The sequence below is a fragment of the Pomacea canaliculata genome, linkage group LG12 (assembly GCF_003073045.1).
Source record: "Pomacea canaliculata isolate SZHN2017 linkage group LG12, ASM307304v1, whole genome shotgun sequence".
NCBI classification, from domain to species: domain Eukaryota; kingdom Metazoa; phylum Mollusca; class Gastropoda; order Architaenioglossa; family Ampullariidae; genus Pomacea; species Pomacea canaliculata.
Genome location: NC_037601.1, coordinates 13,880,376 through 13,896,167, shown reverse-complemented (window position 1 = coordinate 13,896,167; position 15,792 = coordinate 13,880,376). Strand labels below are relative to the sequence as shown.

General features: G+C 36.3%; 1 protein-coding gene across 4 annotated transcripts; it reads right to left on the bottom strand.

Annotated features, from left to right (window-relative positions):
• Window positions 1–98: 98 nt before the first annotated feature.
• Window positions 99–15,591, bottom strand: LOC112577124 (eukaryotic translation initiation factor 2-alpha kinase 1-like). Of its 4 annotated transcripts, none has more exons than XM_025260089.1 (18): window positions 15,423–15,591; window positions 15,030–15,107; window positions 14,175–14,268; window positions 13,894–13,915; window positions 12,705–12,762; window positions 11,288–11,387; window positions 10,889–10,983; window positions 9,731–9,824; window positions 6,652–6,749; window positions 5,277–5,408; window positions 4,748–4,840; window positions 4,110–4,167; window positions 3,405–3,519; window positions 2,978–3,108; window positions 2,460–2,512; window positions 1,885–1,973; window positions 1,464–1,590; window positions 99–1,025 (listed from the first exon to the last, which is right to left on the bottom strand). In XM_025260089.1, exons 1-15 carry the CDS (start codon window positions 15,519–15,521, stop codon window positions 2,505–2,507), a joined length of 1,275 nt encoding a protein of 424 aa, XP_025115874.1. In that variant the 5' UTR covers window positions 15,522–15,591; the 3' UTR covers window positions 99–1,025; window positions 1,464–1,590; window positions 1,885–1,973; window positions 2,460–2,504. The 4 variants fall into 4 exon arrangements, with proteins under 4 accessions (XP_025115874.1, XP_025115873.1, XP_025115876.1 ...); XM_025260088.1 differs by having other exon boundaries at window positions 1,915–1,973; XM_025260091.1 differs by having other exon boundaries at window positions 1,915–1,973; window positions 6,652–6,743; window positions 15,423–15,590.
• Between the last annotated feature and the right edge of the window lie 201 nt (window positions 15,592–15,792).

Genomic DNA, 15,792 nt, shown 5'->3' with positions numbered 1-15,792 from the left:
TAGCTACTTAGAGACAGCAATCCAATAAATACATTTGGAGCCATAGCAAAGCCAATGATTTATAGGATTACACACACAATGCTGTTTATAGATTAATATAACAATTTGTAGCAGTTTATTTGCTTTTTTAAAATCACAGTTTTCAATACTGTTAATGCCACAAAGGTAAATGCTATAAAATATTGAATAAAAATCACATTTGTTTGCTCTTCTAATTTATGCGGCAAAGCAAAGCACAATTCTTTTAGACAAAAAGTGCAACTCATTTGAGATCTTTGTGGTTCATCTCACTGACAGAAGCTGAAGACTATTCAATACAAGGCAATCTGCCATCCATGACAGTAAAATAGGCTGTATTCATAAAATAAGAACAAGTAAAAGTATAGAGAGATATGTGTGTGTGTGTTGGGGAGGTGGTGTTGGTGGGGGTAGGAGAATAAGTGTTTCACTCTGAGCCAGCAACTAAAGCAATATCAAAAACAAAGGTATATCATTATATATACCATCTCTAACTGCTATCCTGCAGCAGACATGTCAATTATCAACAGTCTTATTTCAAGATGACATTAAAAAACAGTATTAAATCAATAATCAAGTTACCCAGAAAATATCAGACCTTGAAAGCTCAAGCACAGATATGGAAACCAAAGATGATATTAATGTTCCCAATGGATTCATGGTTCAGAGGACAGTGGATCAATGTAGCAAAAAAATACAGATTAGACGAAATTTGTCCAACCACATTTCACTGAGCAATTTGAGTGATTTTTGTACAGGATGCTACAAAAGCCATAAGTTTATAATACCTAAATGACATCAGCATTAAAAAGCCACAAAACTGGAAGTACCATGGCTAGAATTTCAAACTGAATGTACGAAATCATCTGGTGTACATAAAATCAAGTGGTCATATTTTTTTAAGATCTTTCAATGCTTCTATTGCAGCAAGTTTGCGACCAGTCCTTTTGTTATTGGAAGTTATTGAACGAAACTTTCTCTCCCCTAGCTGAGCAGCCATTTCAAACCTGCAAATTGGAAAATTACAACAGTCAGAGCAGTGTAGGTTGCATGAGCAAGCAGTTAACACTATACAGATTATATACAAAATAGCATTCTTCATTATTTTGATCTCTTATTATAATCAAATATTTAATAATAAAATCATCATAACTTCAACTCTTATATTAACATGATGTAAAGTCTGCTGTCAGAAATGGATGAATGAATTTTCCTTTTTGTTATGCAATAGATGAGATTCATGAAAAAGTTGTTAAGTTAGGTCAGCTACAAGAAAAGACAGTCTTGTTGATTACAGTCTGCATGGAACTTTCATTTAATTGCAGTACAGGGAACAGTTTATAGATGTGTCATCAAGCCTAAATCAAGAACTCTATCTAGACAAACTTTCATGCAAACACTCATATATGAACTAAAATCATTTAACGCATTCAAACATGACTGACTCAGGCTGATTGGGTGGTCCAGACTGTCGGAGTACAACAAAACGAGCTGTCTGGTGTGTAGCCTGGGCATGCTCCATGAAAGCGCTCACAGGATCCTTTTCCAGAGTCCCTTCTCTTGCAGTGCCATCTTGAGGCAAAGCAACAGTTCAGATAGATCTCATTTTACAAGATGACAAAAATTACACCTCCACACCCCAAAATAAGAGATTAAGCTGATATGTTTCACTTTTAATATATCTGATTTTCAAACATACAAATAATTCTAGACGAGATAAAGCAGGAAGATTAAGATTATAATTTGATAACAAGTGTGCAGCTAAATGTAACATTTTTTTAAAACTTCACCTATAACTGCTTCTACTAAAGTAGGTGCTTATGACCAAAGACTGCATGTGGTTATAAATTTCCTTTTGTGACATACCAAATAACGACTCTCTTGTGGAAAACATACCATCTTCAGATAAAGATATAGCACCAAATGAATCTGAAAGGGTTTCCGTGTCTTGTTTCCTGAAACAGTAAAAATCAATTCAGTAAAGTTGTAGGAATTTGCAGTTTGTAAACTGGAATGTGCAGAATTATTCCTGGTCAAAATTAATGCTTGCAAAACATGTACACAAAAGAGGCTATACATCCAATAAATCATCAATTTGAAAAAAAATTAATGTTTGGAAATGTCTTTTGATATATGAGAAGAAACAATCGCAATTTTACTTTTTAAAAGACCCCAAACAACACATGTATTGACTAGTAACCCCTCATAATTGATTTATAACACACGACTACATCTTTAGTGTTCATGACACTGTCCAAGAAAGAACCTGTGTATACTGCATATTTCATATAACTGGCTTCTGAATCGTCTAGAAATTCTAGATTAAATGTTTCTTAAAACTTAGCTCCACTAACAATCTCAGTTCTGATACATCTGAATATCTCAAATGTAAATATGTACATGTTTAAAATATTGTTTAATGCAACATTTAAAACATTTACCCATCCAAACTCTGAACAGAAGAAACTTGACATGCTGCACCAACATTATGACTCTGCAAATAAAAATTAAGCAGAAATTAAGGATCTATTAAAGAATTCAGATGACCTTCTTGGTTTCTTTCAGGCAAACACATAACAGGGTTATGAATGAACTCAAGATTCAATCCATTTCCAATATATTCTGACACTTTCAGCCAGAATATACTTATATCCAAAGCTTACTAACTTATAAATTGAATTTAAACACAGTCCATGCACTGAAACTATGAATGCTTATAACAAATATCAGTTTTATTATTACAAGATTGAATTAGCCGGAACAGTTTTTTTTAATTTTTTGATTTTTGTTTATTTACCACTTGGCGAATGGTTACCAAGTAATAAAAAAATTAAAAGTTAATTTTGCAACAAAGTGACATTCCCTGGAAATCCATATTAAATTATGTGCTTGTTTTACTCTTAAAAAAGGAATTATTTTAATAAAAAAGATAAGCGAAAGATAATCCCATTAAACATACTGCGTTTCCTTTCCACTGGCTTAAGATGACAATAAGCCAACAGTGCTGCTGCTGCTTTTGCTTCTTTCTTGGTTCTGCATTTCTGAGGGGACTCGAAGGAATCTTTCCCAACAGTCACTATGTATGAAAACCTGTATCATGCAAAGACATTCAGAAAATGAAATTACCATGGAGCGTGAAAATAAAAATCATTTCATGACTATAACACCTAAGGTGGTAAAATTTAAAAAGCTATCTAAAAAAAGTCAAAATAAAACCTCGAAATGAATGTATGGCAACATGGCACTGAAATGGGAGAAAACAGGCCAGAACCAGACAAAAGTCTAAGCAAAAGGTTACGTATGTCCTCATTAGTTAACAAACCTTACAATTTAACTATGGTACTTAGTCAGAATCTAGGTGCTCCAAAAACAAAAATGTCGCTTACTCAGGCATGTTAGGTGATCGTCCTGTGTTAGTGAAGGTGTACTCTGGCTTTAAGTACAGCCTCATCGCTAATTCATTTAGTGCACCAATAGGATTTGTATGATTAGCTTCAGAATCTATCAGTATCAAATGAGAAATCAAACAAGATATTTAAAATCCAATCTACTAGCATCAAAAACAATCTAATCAGAGATAAAATAAAAGAAGAGGCAAAAAATTTGAGTTATCTACAGACGTGAATCTATAAATAACAACAAAACCATAAGCTTTTTAATTGACAAATTGTCTCCCATTCTCTACTACCCATGTCCCCTTCACTTCATGCCCATCACTTCACTCTCATCCACCAAGCCTCTAGAAATATGTGTGTTTGTTGAATGGTCTATACATGTATGCATGCCAGTGTGTATATTTATAATAATATATTGAAAAAATAGAGTTTTGTTTGAGACATTCTGGCTAAATGCCTACTAATATGGCTAAATATGAAATAAACTTTTAAAGCTTTCTGGTTTTTTGTGATACCAAAAACATTTCTAAATAAATTTAAACCTACGCATTTTGAAGTAATTTGTTCAATAAAAAAATAATAAAAAATGTCCAAGAAAGTGATGCAAAAGAAAACAATTTTATTTCAGAGATAGGGATGTTGATCAAGAATATAGTGGCATGCGTGCTCACGGTGTTATTCATGGTGTTAACCCACCTATGGGTGAAGATGAGACTGGAGCATTAGGTTCTGCTTCTTCTGGGTCACACACAACCTACCAAGAAAAATAACTGTTTAGTCTGTAATAGGCTATAAACTGTTATTCAAAGCTATAACATCAAACTTATAAGAGCACACATTGCCAAATATTCTCTCTCTCCTAAAATCCAAATACCTGTCGCTGACATGATTGTAAATAAAAAGGAAATTAATAAATATTTCTGAAACAATAACCTGTTTTTTATTTCATCATATTTCAACATATATTTTAATCTAAAACCAAATTCAGTAACTGTGAAAAGGTTATTTCTAATATAATATTCAGCTCAGTATCAGTAAACAAAAGCAGCTCTTTTGCTGAAGGCAGACTGGTGAGAATGTTTTTTTATAGTTTCTGCCTGGAATCAAGAGAAAAAGATCAGTGCAGCAGACCAGCAGTCGTCTATACTAATACCTGCACAGTTTGTTTAAAATTCAGTCCATGTTTTAAAAGTGTTCTTTTCATAAAAAAATCAAGGAGTGGTTACAAAAAATTGCTGAAAAATACCTTTCTTTTAAATCAAATTTTAACACATATTTTAATCTAAAACCAGCTTCAGTAACTGCAAAGAGGTTTATCCTGACAAAATATTCACCTCAGCATCAGTAAACAGTGGCCCTGAAAGCAGCTCTTTTGCTGAAGGCCTCTTGTCTGGCAGACCAGTGAGCATGTTTTTGATAGTTTCTGCCTGGAATCAAGAGAAAAAGATCAGTGTAGCTGACCAGTAGTAATAAAACCTGCACAGTTTTCTTGAAATCAATCATAATGTTTTAAAAGAGCTCTTTTCATAAAAAAACAAGGAGCAGTTTTAAACTCACTAAACATTTCAATAGTATGCAGAAGTAGAATTGACTACTGTTTCTTAAAACAATGAAGATGCACCACTCAAGCATGATGTCTAGTTCAAAAACATATGCACAGTTTGTATAAATCATTGCCAAGCACTGTCCAAGTAAAGCAAGAAGACTGAATTAAAGGTAACAAAGCAAAAATGAATAAGGAAATTAAACTATTTAGATTTTTTACTTCTGACACTTCTGGGCAATATTTGATATTGCTTCTTATTAATTAAAACTCTCCTAGCCAATACTAACTAGAATATGACATAGAAATTTAACTATTACCTGCTTAGACCATGTTACTGGAGCTGAAAATTCTCCTTCCTTAAACTCCGTTAGAACTTTGTAGAGTTCCATTTTTGTATGAATGCAAATACAGGTCTCAAAAAATATAACACCCAGGCTGTATATATCACTCTGTAACACATCAAGGTCACTAAATGCTAGCCATGATTGGTAAACACGCCTGTACATTGATAAATATTACTGCTTGATGAAACCACTCACATGACAAAGATTACTTTAACCTCCTTAATGCAAACATTTACAATAAAATTTTGAGCTTCAGTAAGATTTGGGGTGAAAGCCAAGGAGTTTAAAGGTATCTGACTTCCAATGCTTTAAAGGCATTCTAAAGGCAAAATAAAACTGCTTAGAATGGTGTCAAGAGTATGATCCACTTGAATCTCGTCTATTTTCGCATCTGTTCATGTGAGAAAAGTTGAAGATTTTATATCATGTTGTGTTTAAGAAGGGAAATTATATAGGACTCTTTCGTTTACTTAGACGAAGTCTCGTTCTCCGTCACGTGACCTTACGACATATGACCAGGACTGCTTACCAAGTGAAACAGACTGTTTTCTATAATTTTTGAAACTGTGCTTTGAAAACATTCACTTTAAAACCTAAATAAACTCACGAGATACCACCGATGACGTCATACCTTCGCAATGACCATAGATACTTCCTGTACATCTCTGACTGACGTTACAATGACCACAGACACTTCCTGTACGTTTCTGACTGACGTCACAATGACCACAGACACTTCCTGTATATCTCTGACTGACGTCACAATGACCACAGACACTTCCTGCTCATCTGCTTGACCATCTCGGGAAGATATTGTGGTTACTCGGCGAAAGGACACAAGGGTCGATTTCACTGGATTTTTTCGAATTTTATAAATATCGACAACCGAAATAGTGCTAATAAGTGGTAATTAAGTGAGAAACGAATCATTATTGTATTGCTCTCGTGCTCTGTAATTGTAACTAAATATATTTTTGAAATGTTTGACCGTTGCCACACCCTTATCACAAGCCTTGAGGATCCCTTTAATGCAGAAATCTTGTTGCAACTTTTCTACCTAAGATGTTTTTCTTATCACATACTTGTTACGAATGTGGGAAGATTTCTCTGTGCAAAACCAGCATATGTTGAAGGGGGCTTTTCTGAGGTTTTCCTTCCAGATCTTGATGCTACCTAGATAATATGTCAAGCATGGAGCATGTGCTCTTATATAAGCAAGATTCTGCCCAAACAAATCCTCCAGCTGTTGCTGTTGTTAAATATTATTATTAAATCTTCTTTCAGACCAAAACTAAAAATTTTAAGAATGATGATTATGCTAAAAGCAACAATCTTTCCTATAAGATACCTTAGAAGTAGGGTTGAGAGTTCCACCAGACACTTCAGGTGCAGCATAAGGAGCTGTGCCAACAGCATATAATCTACTTGTTCCAGCACTACCTGGAATTGAAAATAAAACAAATTGCTCTTAAAACACAATTAATAGGGTTGCACAGACATAACATTCAAAAGATCTCTTTCATATCCGATATTAATGCCTCGCATGAAATCCTGAGGAGAAACACAAATCTTGAGAAATTAAATAAAAACAATTTCCTCTTCTGTTCAAATCTCCATTTGGGACTGAAGCCATGTGTGCTGTAAGCATCAGCAGAATCATGGCTGACCACAGCACAGCTATGTTACCCTGAAAATGCCCTTCTAGGTAGTAAAATTTCTTTCTTTGAGTACTTACCAGATGACATGACTACGTGAAGATTTCCCTCTAGCTACCTCAAATCCAGCTGTTCAGTTCCATTCAGGTAAAATGACCAAAGAACCGTAGAACACAAATTCAGCTCACTTCCTCCCCATCTCTCATGCCAGTGAGCACACACTTCTCTAGTTTTTTTGCTTGGACTGAGTCTGAAACCCACTGTGGGGAGGTGGTGGAAAGGAGCTAGCAGTCATGCCATCCGGTAAGTACTCAAAGAAAGAAATTTTACTATCAAAAATGGTATTTCTTCGTACTGAACCAGATGGAGAATAACAGGTGGAGGGAGTAGCAGCCCACACTGGCAGCAAATCTAGTGACATGCTAGGCGAAAGAAACAAAAGTGACATACCCCAAATCCAGCCTGGCTGTAGACTGCGAGGCCGCCTTGACTGTGCTATCGCTAGACTGCCTTCAAACTGGCTGACATGCCTGCGACATGCTGCACTGCCAAGACATAGCTGATTGCATCCAAGGAAACAGAATGGGGTGAAAGGTCCCACAGGTAGAACCTGGCGAATGTTGAGTTGGTACACCAGCCTATTGAATAATATCTTTCAGGGCTACATTCCTCGAAAAGGCTAGACTAGTGACATCCACTCAAACCTCATGCACTCAGGCATAAATTAGAGACACTGCTATTGGGTACAGCGATATATAAACTGCCTTAATGACTGCCTTGATCCAGGTTGCGCTAGATTGCGCTGAAATGTCTGTCTTTCCTTCTCACACTAGTAAAAACAGATGCCGACATCCCTTTCTGCATGAGGTCGACATCTTGATTCTGGAGCCTAACGGAATCCATCAAACATGCACAACCTTGGTAGTGGGAACAGCGTAGCTTCCTGAGGACACTAAGCTGGAAGTTTATTATTAGTCAGAAAACCTGGATGGGTTAGAAGGGATACAGAACTATAGCCTCTAATTGTTACTGGAGCCAAGGATTTTTTTTTTTTAAATTGAAAAGCCATAGAAAAAGATCCACACCTTTCGCCATGGAAGTATCTAAAAGATCATCCCTTACTACTTCTCCACCTCTCACAAACCCTCCACTTTCCCTCACATACCTCTAAAATGGAGGGCCTTCTAGAAGCAGCGATGCACACCACTGCTTTACTGGAGAAACACCGATTTTCGATGGCATGCCCAATAAAACCCAGGCATGAAGGTTCAGATTCTCTGGACCTGGATAAAAATGCTGTGTGGCTGTTTCAACACAGCTCGTATGGATGGTAGTTACCAAGGTACCACCATCGACAAGTCTGCTAAATCGTAGTTTCAAGACCTACTACAGTTTAGTGGGGCCACTGGAAGAAGCCTTGATCTTTGTCAAAACTTTGGGCAGAAGAACTGTGGGTGGAATCAGGAAAGCTATCTGCAGTGAGCCTCTCCCTACTCAGTGACAAAGCATCGACTGCCAAAGCCAATAGGTCAGAAACTGATGACACAAATGTCGGAAGTTTGTTGTTCCAAGTCACAAAGAGGTCCCCATAGGATGACAAAAACACTTGACATGTGTTGGAAAACTTGTGAGTGAAGAAAATACAACTCCATGATCGAAGGCCCCGCATCACTCATTGACCTGGAGTGGGGATGTTAGGCCACGGCCATTGACCGTGTGACCATGAACAGAACACCATGCATAGAAGGAAACAGAATGCTGTAACATATGGCAAATACTGTTCAATACACACACCTTCTACCCAAATTATCTAAAAGCAGAATACTAGACAACACAGGGACCAATATAGTCCCGGCAGATAGGGGACAAGAAAAACACCCTGCATCCCCACCCCGCCCAGTCCCATTACTTCTCTATACATATATATGTATGAAAAATGTTGTGTTTCGACTCTGATCTGCACCCATCCTTGTCCCTGGTAGAAGGAGCAGCAAACTTCACAAGGCAATGCTGAACAGGACAGGCAGTCAGTACCGCGACCACGTTAGATAGCAGGCTTCACACCGCACTTCACAGGCTTCACACAGCATCTCCAAGAAACCACAGCTGACACACATCTTAACTTTGTGAACCTGGGCACAAAACTGGAAAAGAGTGCTCACTGGCATGACGTGGGGATGGAGGGTGAGCTGAACTGGTGTCCTACCATTCTGTAGTTGTTGGATTTGAGGTAGCTAGAGGGCAATCTCCATATAGTCATGTCGTCTGGTACAGTACAAAGAAGAAATACTGAATCTTGAAAGCCCACGCACAGATATGGAAACCAAAGATGATAAAGTCTTTGTGGAAGCTATTGTGTCATTGTTGAATGAGCAGGAAAACAGCAATGAAATAAGTGCATATGTAGGATTCATCATCGAGACAACAATGGATCAACTTTGTTGGTGACTTCACTGTGCTTACATATTCTTTCTTGTGCGAATGCCACTTTGCTCCTGAATATGTTATCCAGTAATACATATTCTGAAGAAGCAAGACAGTTTTGAGGTACCCCAAAAATATCTTCCTCCAGGGTCCATGCCTACTATACAGAAGTAGGCTTTTTCGCACAGTTTTAGCTCCTAAGTTAGGAGATAAATGTTAGGAATGGATGGGCAAACATGCAGGCACATACATGCATTCAAAGAAAGCCGAAGATGCTATAAGGCTATATGTCTCACATCATACACAGTATGATGACAGCAGATTTTATGATAATAAAATCATACTTACTACTGTCACTAGTCTGCTCATCGTCTCTCAATTCTTTGGCGAGTCCAAAATCACCAATTTTGATTTGGCCGTTTTGTAGGAAAATATTTTCTGGCTGGTAAGAACATAGCATGTTTCATTATCTTAACTTCCATGCATTTAACGTTACACATTTACATAGTTCAAAAATAATTCCTGGAAGAAAGCCAAACCTAATAATAATAGGTATTTGTAATGCGCAGCACCATGACCAAGATAGATCACACTCGCTGTGCAGACCAGTAATGATAAATTAACCGATAGATGGTGAGATATGTACAGGCACAGAACCTAAAGCAATGGACGAAGGTATGAAGGATAATGTAAACAGATAGAGCTGTACTTGATGGTTAACATGACAGACAGCATTACAAGGGACTTAAGGATAGTATTTCAGGGATAGTTCTTTGTGAACAGATATGTTTTTAGAGAGCGTTTTAATGTATCTTTGAAGTCTGAGTGGCGAATGTGATGTGGAAGAGAGTTCCACTGCTTAGCAGGACAGATGGAGAACATCCATTATCCGTATGTGACTGTCTTTGTGGAAGGGGGCATAGAATGCGCAAGTCTGATGAAAAGCGAAGGTGTTGGGCAGGAGAGTGGATAGACAAGATTTCAGTTAAATAGTTGAGGAACCTTCAAAGAATACATAGCATAGAGTTGAGAGCTTGCAGTTTATTCTAGCTTTAACTGGTAGCCAATGAAGAGAGTGAAGAAGTGGTGTGACATGTTCACATTTGCGAGTTCTGAAAACGAGACGAGCAGCTGAGTTCTGGACTTTCTCAAGCTTGTGGATGAGGTACTGTGAACACCCAGCAAGAAGAGAGTTGCAGTAGTATATTAACTGTACTAATACACACTTCTTAAAGGTCTATTCACTATATTAAGGCTTTGCTTTGTCAGCAAGTTTCAATGGTGTGATGTTGATTTAATGCTCCTTGTATAACTGCATTCACAAAATCAGCCCCAGCTACATCAAGTCACAGCAAACTTCTTGAATATGGAACTTCTGCCACTGAGCATAAGAAATGACATAAATCTAAAGTAGCGAAGTTGAATATTCTGGGCTGACTACAGTTCAAATCAACAAAAATCACAAATACTCTTCTGAAGATAAGTTCTCAGAAAAGTAACTCTAACCTTTAAGTCTCTGTGCACAAGGTTCATTGAATGCAAGAATTCCAGACCTTCCAAAATCTCTCTCATCATTGGCATAGACTGTCTTATGTCTTCGGCTAATAAGGACAGTTAATTTGAATAATTTGAGTATGACAGTTGTAGTTTCCAAAATTTTGTTTAAAAAGGCTTAAACATCACAATATATATATATACACACACACGGTCAGTGCCAAGACCTAAAAACAACCCCAAAAAAACAGACACAGTAATGTGAAGCATTTTAAAAGGAAATCTGTATGAACAAAATTTTAAAAATACATAAAATTATCTCTTTATCATTTTTCTTTCTTATTTTTTATTATTCAGTGTAACAATGTAAACTATGGTCTAACAGGGAAAATGTCTATTATTCCTTCATACCTGATAGTGAAGATTTCTCCTTATTTCTGTCATCCAACCACGTCCTTAAATTTGAAGAACACAGTTCCATCTGGATGAATATTATCATGGACACAGTATCCTAATACAAAGAAACAAACCTAAGTGGATTTCCTTGCTTTTGTAAACTTAAGTTTGAGAAGATCTTGTAAATTACGTCTTGGGCACATTAACATATTAACCCTATAGGTTTAAACACAAACTGTCTTCTGCCTCTATGGTTGTTTATTCTGACAGGTTTGTCATATACCTATGTGCGTGCATGCACACATGAATGCATGTATGTTAAAGAAAATGAATGAGAAAGTACAGCATCTTTAAGTCTATAAATCATTAAAGGTATATTTATAAACATGTTGACATCATATTGATTCAAAGGCTTATAGATGGACTGCATCCTGACATGGTTTTTTTTTTATTGTTCACATTTATCAGAGTGTGTAAAGAAAATTTCCACATTTTTTTTTTATATTTTGTTTAGAAGGGGGGCAGGGAACTCGAATAATAATAATAAGCACATGATTTATACAGACAAGAATGAGACATGGACAACATACGAACAACAATACTGATAACTAATAAATGACAAATATAGAAAATGCAGAGAAGAATCGGGTAACAAGAACTGAGAGTTTTGTGATTCTACAGAGGAAGAAAAGTAGGGAAGTAGCTGATGGACACAAAAAAAAAAGTGGACAGGATTAGGAGTGGGGTTTGAAGATGGACTAGCATTGTGTGGGCTGTTTCTAGTAATGATCAAGGAAGAGGTGTGTTTTTAGTGCACATTTATAGGATTCAATGGTAAGTATAGGCGGCAGATGTGGAAGGGAAGAGAGTTCCATTGTTTTGCTGAACAGTAACTAAAAATAATACAAAGACCGTAGTTGTTTGGTTGGTATGTAGGGGAAAAGAAGTTCACAGAAATAGTCAGGGCAGAAGCCTGCAAAGAAAGTAAAACATCATGGATGGCTTGTACTGTATGTTAAAATGGATGGGTAGCCAATGCAGAAAATGAAGGAAAAGAGTGATGTGGTCCTGTTTCCTGGTTCTAAGCACCAGATATGCAGCGAAGTTTTGTACTTTCTGGAGTTTATGAATGATATATGAGAAGCGGCCTATGAGTAAGGAGCTGCAGTAATCAAGCTAAGAAATAACAAACACACAGACAAGAGTGTTTTGGTAGCGCATGTAGAAAGAATATGTGAGATGGCGCTGATTTTTCATAGCTCCTAATAGGCAGACTGAGACAGCTAAAACTTGTCTATCAAGGGTCATGTCAACAGTGACAATGAATCAATCTCATAATAGTCTTCTCCCAACACAAAGACTGCATAAACAAGAACACTTATTTGTAGACTATTTCATTACAATTTTTAAAAATAAAATCTTTAAATTGTACCTCTCCTGTACTTGACCCAAAATTGGATCCATAAGATGATGTTTCCGATCCTGCATCACTGAAAACATCAGTGCACTTCGTAGAGAGCATTCATGAAAACTTTTTAGGCAAGAACTTCACACAAATATTTATCTACTCATTTGTAGCACTGATAGGGTTATCTTCTTTTTACTCTGCTGCTCTATAAATAAGTAGGTAGCCATTATAATACTTCAACAAAAGGAAGCTGTAATTCTTCTCCAATATGCGCACATCAGTGATTCTCATCAATGTCTACTCTTTCAAAATAGCTTTTATAATTGTTCTGAGCTCTCACTGGTATGATTTTTCACAAGACTCTGTATTTACTTTACAAAAGATTCACTTTCACCTGCATTGAACTTAAAAGAACAAAACTACATACCTGCCAAATGATACCAAATTAAAAATAAATTATAGGTCACTTAAGAGAAGAAAGTAACTCAATCTCAAAGTCAAATTATAGTTAACTAATTCACTATGTATGCGTATATTTGTATAGGTGTATGCACACACCCAGTATATATGCAGGTGTAACGATTGCAGATGTCTAGGCATTGTTTCCTGACTGGGTATGATCTGCGAATGCACAGGGTTTAAGCCCGAACAACTGTTCAATCACGAATTAAAGAATAAGCCTAATTCGAATCTTGAAAAGTACTGAGCATGTTTTGGAGAATAATAAAACCTATCAGCTAAACCAGACCTGGGCAAAGGCCGGCCTGCGGGCTGCATCCGGCCCGCCTCCTATCTCTGACCAGCCCACCCGCTGGCCTGCCCGCCAGTATATATAATATTTATACAGTATTGGGTAAAACTTGAGTTAACTATATTAGTCCAGCCCTCTACAACCATCCCAATTTCTCATGTGGCCCCTTGGGAAAATTAATTGCCCACCCCTGAGCTAAACTGTTTTGAAAGTGCAGTGCAAATGAGAGTCTGGCCAAGTAATTGAGAACAGATTACATGAATTAATACCAGCAGTAAGTTATCAGATGCTATCTATGCTTAAAACCCATGCATACACAGAATATACCAAGCTGGAAAGGACTGTTCAGACATCTGTGATTGATACATAGATGTGATCATAAAGATGCCACAAAGATTTTTGTTAATACAAACTGTTGAAAAACAAAGCACTTTAAAAGAAGTAAATGACATATAAACTTACGTAATCCCTTCACGAATGAAATCTGCAATAGCAATTTATCATTATAAAAAATGTTGCTTCCTACAATTTATGACAGCAGTTTTATCTCACTACAGTTAAGATTAAAAATAGCCACCTGGTCTCAAACAACTAAAGCAAAGGCGACAAAAAAAAAAAAATGTCTACACTCTAAATATTACTGTAATGGTAAAACATTTGTATGGACTCAAAATTAATGCAAAAGTTTATTTTAAGTGCATATTCGTTTGTAGTGTCACTTAAAAAGTGGCTCACTGGATTACCTTCGGGATCTGACACATCTTGAATCCAAGCTGTGTAATACCGCACAATATTTTTATGTTTAAGTACTGCAAGGGCTTTGACCTCCCTCTGATACTGAAAAAGAGTTTAATGTTCTTCAGTGTAAATAATTGGTAAGCTTTATTATTGAGCTCACCTACAGTGCAAAAATATCTGGTTGTGACATTTGAGATGATTAAGACAAGTGTACCAATCAGCATTCTGTGATAAGAGACCAAAGTTGAAAATATTTCGATTCTCAAGTTTTTTGCACAACAGCTTTCATAATAAATAAACAAAACTGCTACAGTTCTTATTGATATCTGAATGAATTACATTTTACAATTAGTGAAATCATTCAAATACTGTATAAACATATCATAAGATTGAAAATATTGTGGTTAACAGACTCTCTGTTCCTTAACAAATCAGAACAGACAAACAAATTATTTAAATGGTTACTGAAACTGCACATATCAAAAGATATTATCTAAATTCATAAACACTTCTGGGGCCACAGTTAGACAGGGTAAAAAGGTATTTATAATTACCACCCTTTCCCTACATCTCCAAGGAACACCTTGATGTAATACCAGATGCAAGTCATGGATCTATAGCTTTAATTATTTGCTGACCTCCTTAGGTCTCTTGTATGTTCGTAATCAGACTGTCCGCATTGACTCTGGTCCAGTAACTCCAACTTTACTGCTTTTTATCCATCTCATAATTAAGTCCTTTGGTCAGTTTATCATTTATTAGTAAGAATCACACAAAAATAATAGTGTTTAGTGAGCATGCTAACATTACAGGTTCATGAGGTATTTTACACAAATAAAAGGATGTGTTTGTTTATTTACCTTGTCCCTCTTGCTTCGTGTGCCAGTAAGTGGAACCTTTTTGATGGCATATTCTTGTTGGTCAAGATTATGTATAGCCTGCAAAAATATACAAATTTTAAATCTGGAAAGTTTATCTTTCACTGTAAAAGACTGGAATACTGTTACTGTAAAAATCTTATCAGCAAGATCCATTATTATAGGGTTAGTAGGGAATTTGTTTAAAAAATGTTCATCAATGTATTCATAATTGTCACTCACTTTCGTGAAGCTAAAGAATCTATGAATATTCACTGATGATTCAAATATATATAAATATTAATATTGATATTAAATTCTGTAGAATAAAATCTGACTCATCGTTAAAAAACAGTGATTAAAATGACTTCACAAAGTATCATTTCATATCCTTACCTTAACTACTATTCCAAATCCCCCTTCTCCCAGCCTACCAGTTTCTGTGTAATTTTGGGTGTAATGAGTCTGACGACTGACGTTGCCACAGTTGTTCATTTTTACTAATGATACTAAGTTAATTAGCGCGCCAGATCCGCTCTATCTGCCGTTTCCCGTTGACTCGATCGTATCCCAGGCTATTAAAAAAAGTTAAAGTCCTCGATCAGCATAAACAAATTTTACACTTTGTTACAGGCTTTAAGATATCGATAGTTTCGGTTCTAGGACATTGAAAGTAAGATATTAGCCAAACATCTATGTCAGTATGTGCACGAACTTGTGTATGTGAATGTCGATCGTTTTAATCTTTCACAGCTAAGTTTATATA

What these genes read in the sequence shown, in the direction of transcription:
- LOC112577124 (XM_025260089.1), bottom strand. Translation starts at nt 15,521, where the DNA reads ATGAACAACTGTGGCAACGTCAGTCGTCAGACTCATTACACCCAAAAT. An exon ending in GGAGAAATCTTCACTATCAG is followed by an intron (nt 10,984 to 11,287) that starts GTATGAAGGAAT and finishes TGTCCTTATTAG; the next exon opens with CCGAAGACATAAGACAGTCT. An exon ending in CGATCACCTAACATGCCTGA is followed by an intron (nt 3,109 to 3,404) that starts GTAAGCGACATT and finishes TGCATGATACAG; the next exon opens with GTTTTCATACATAGTGACTG.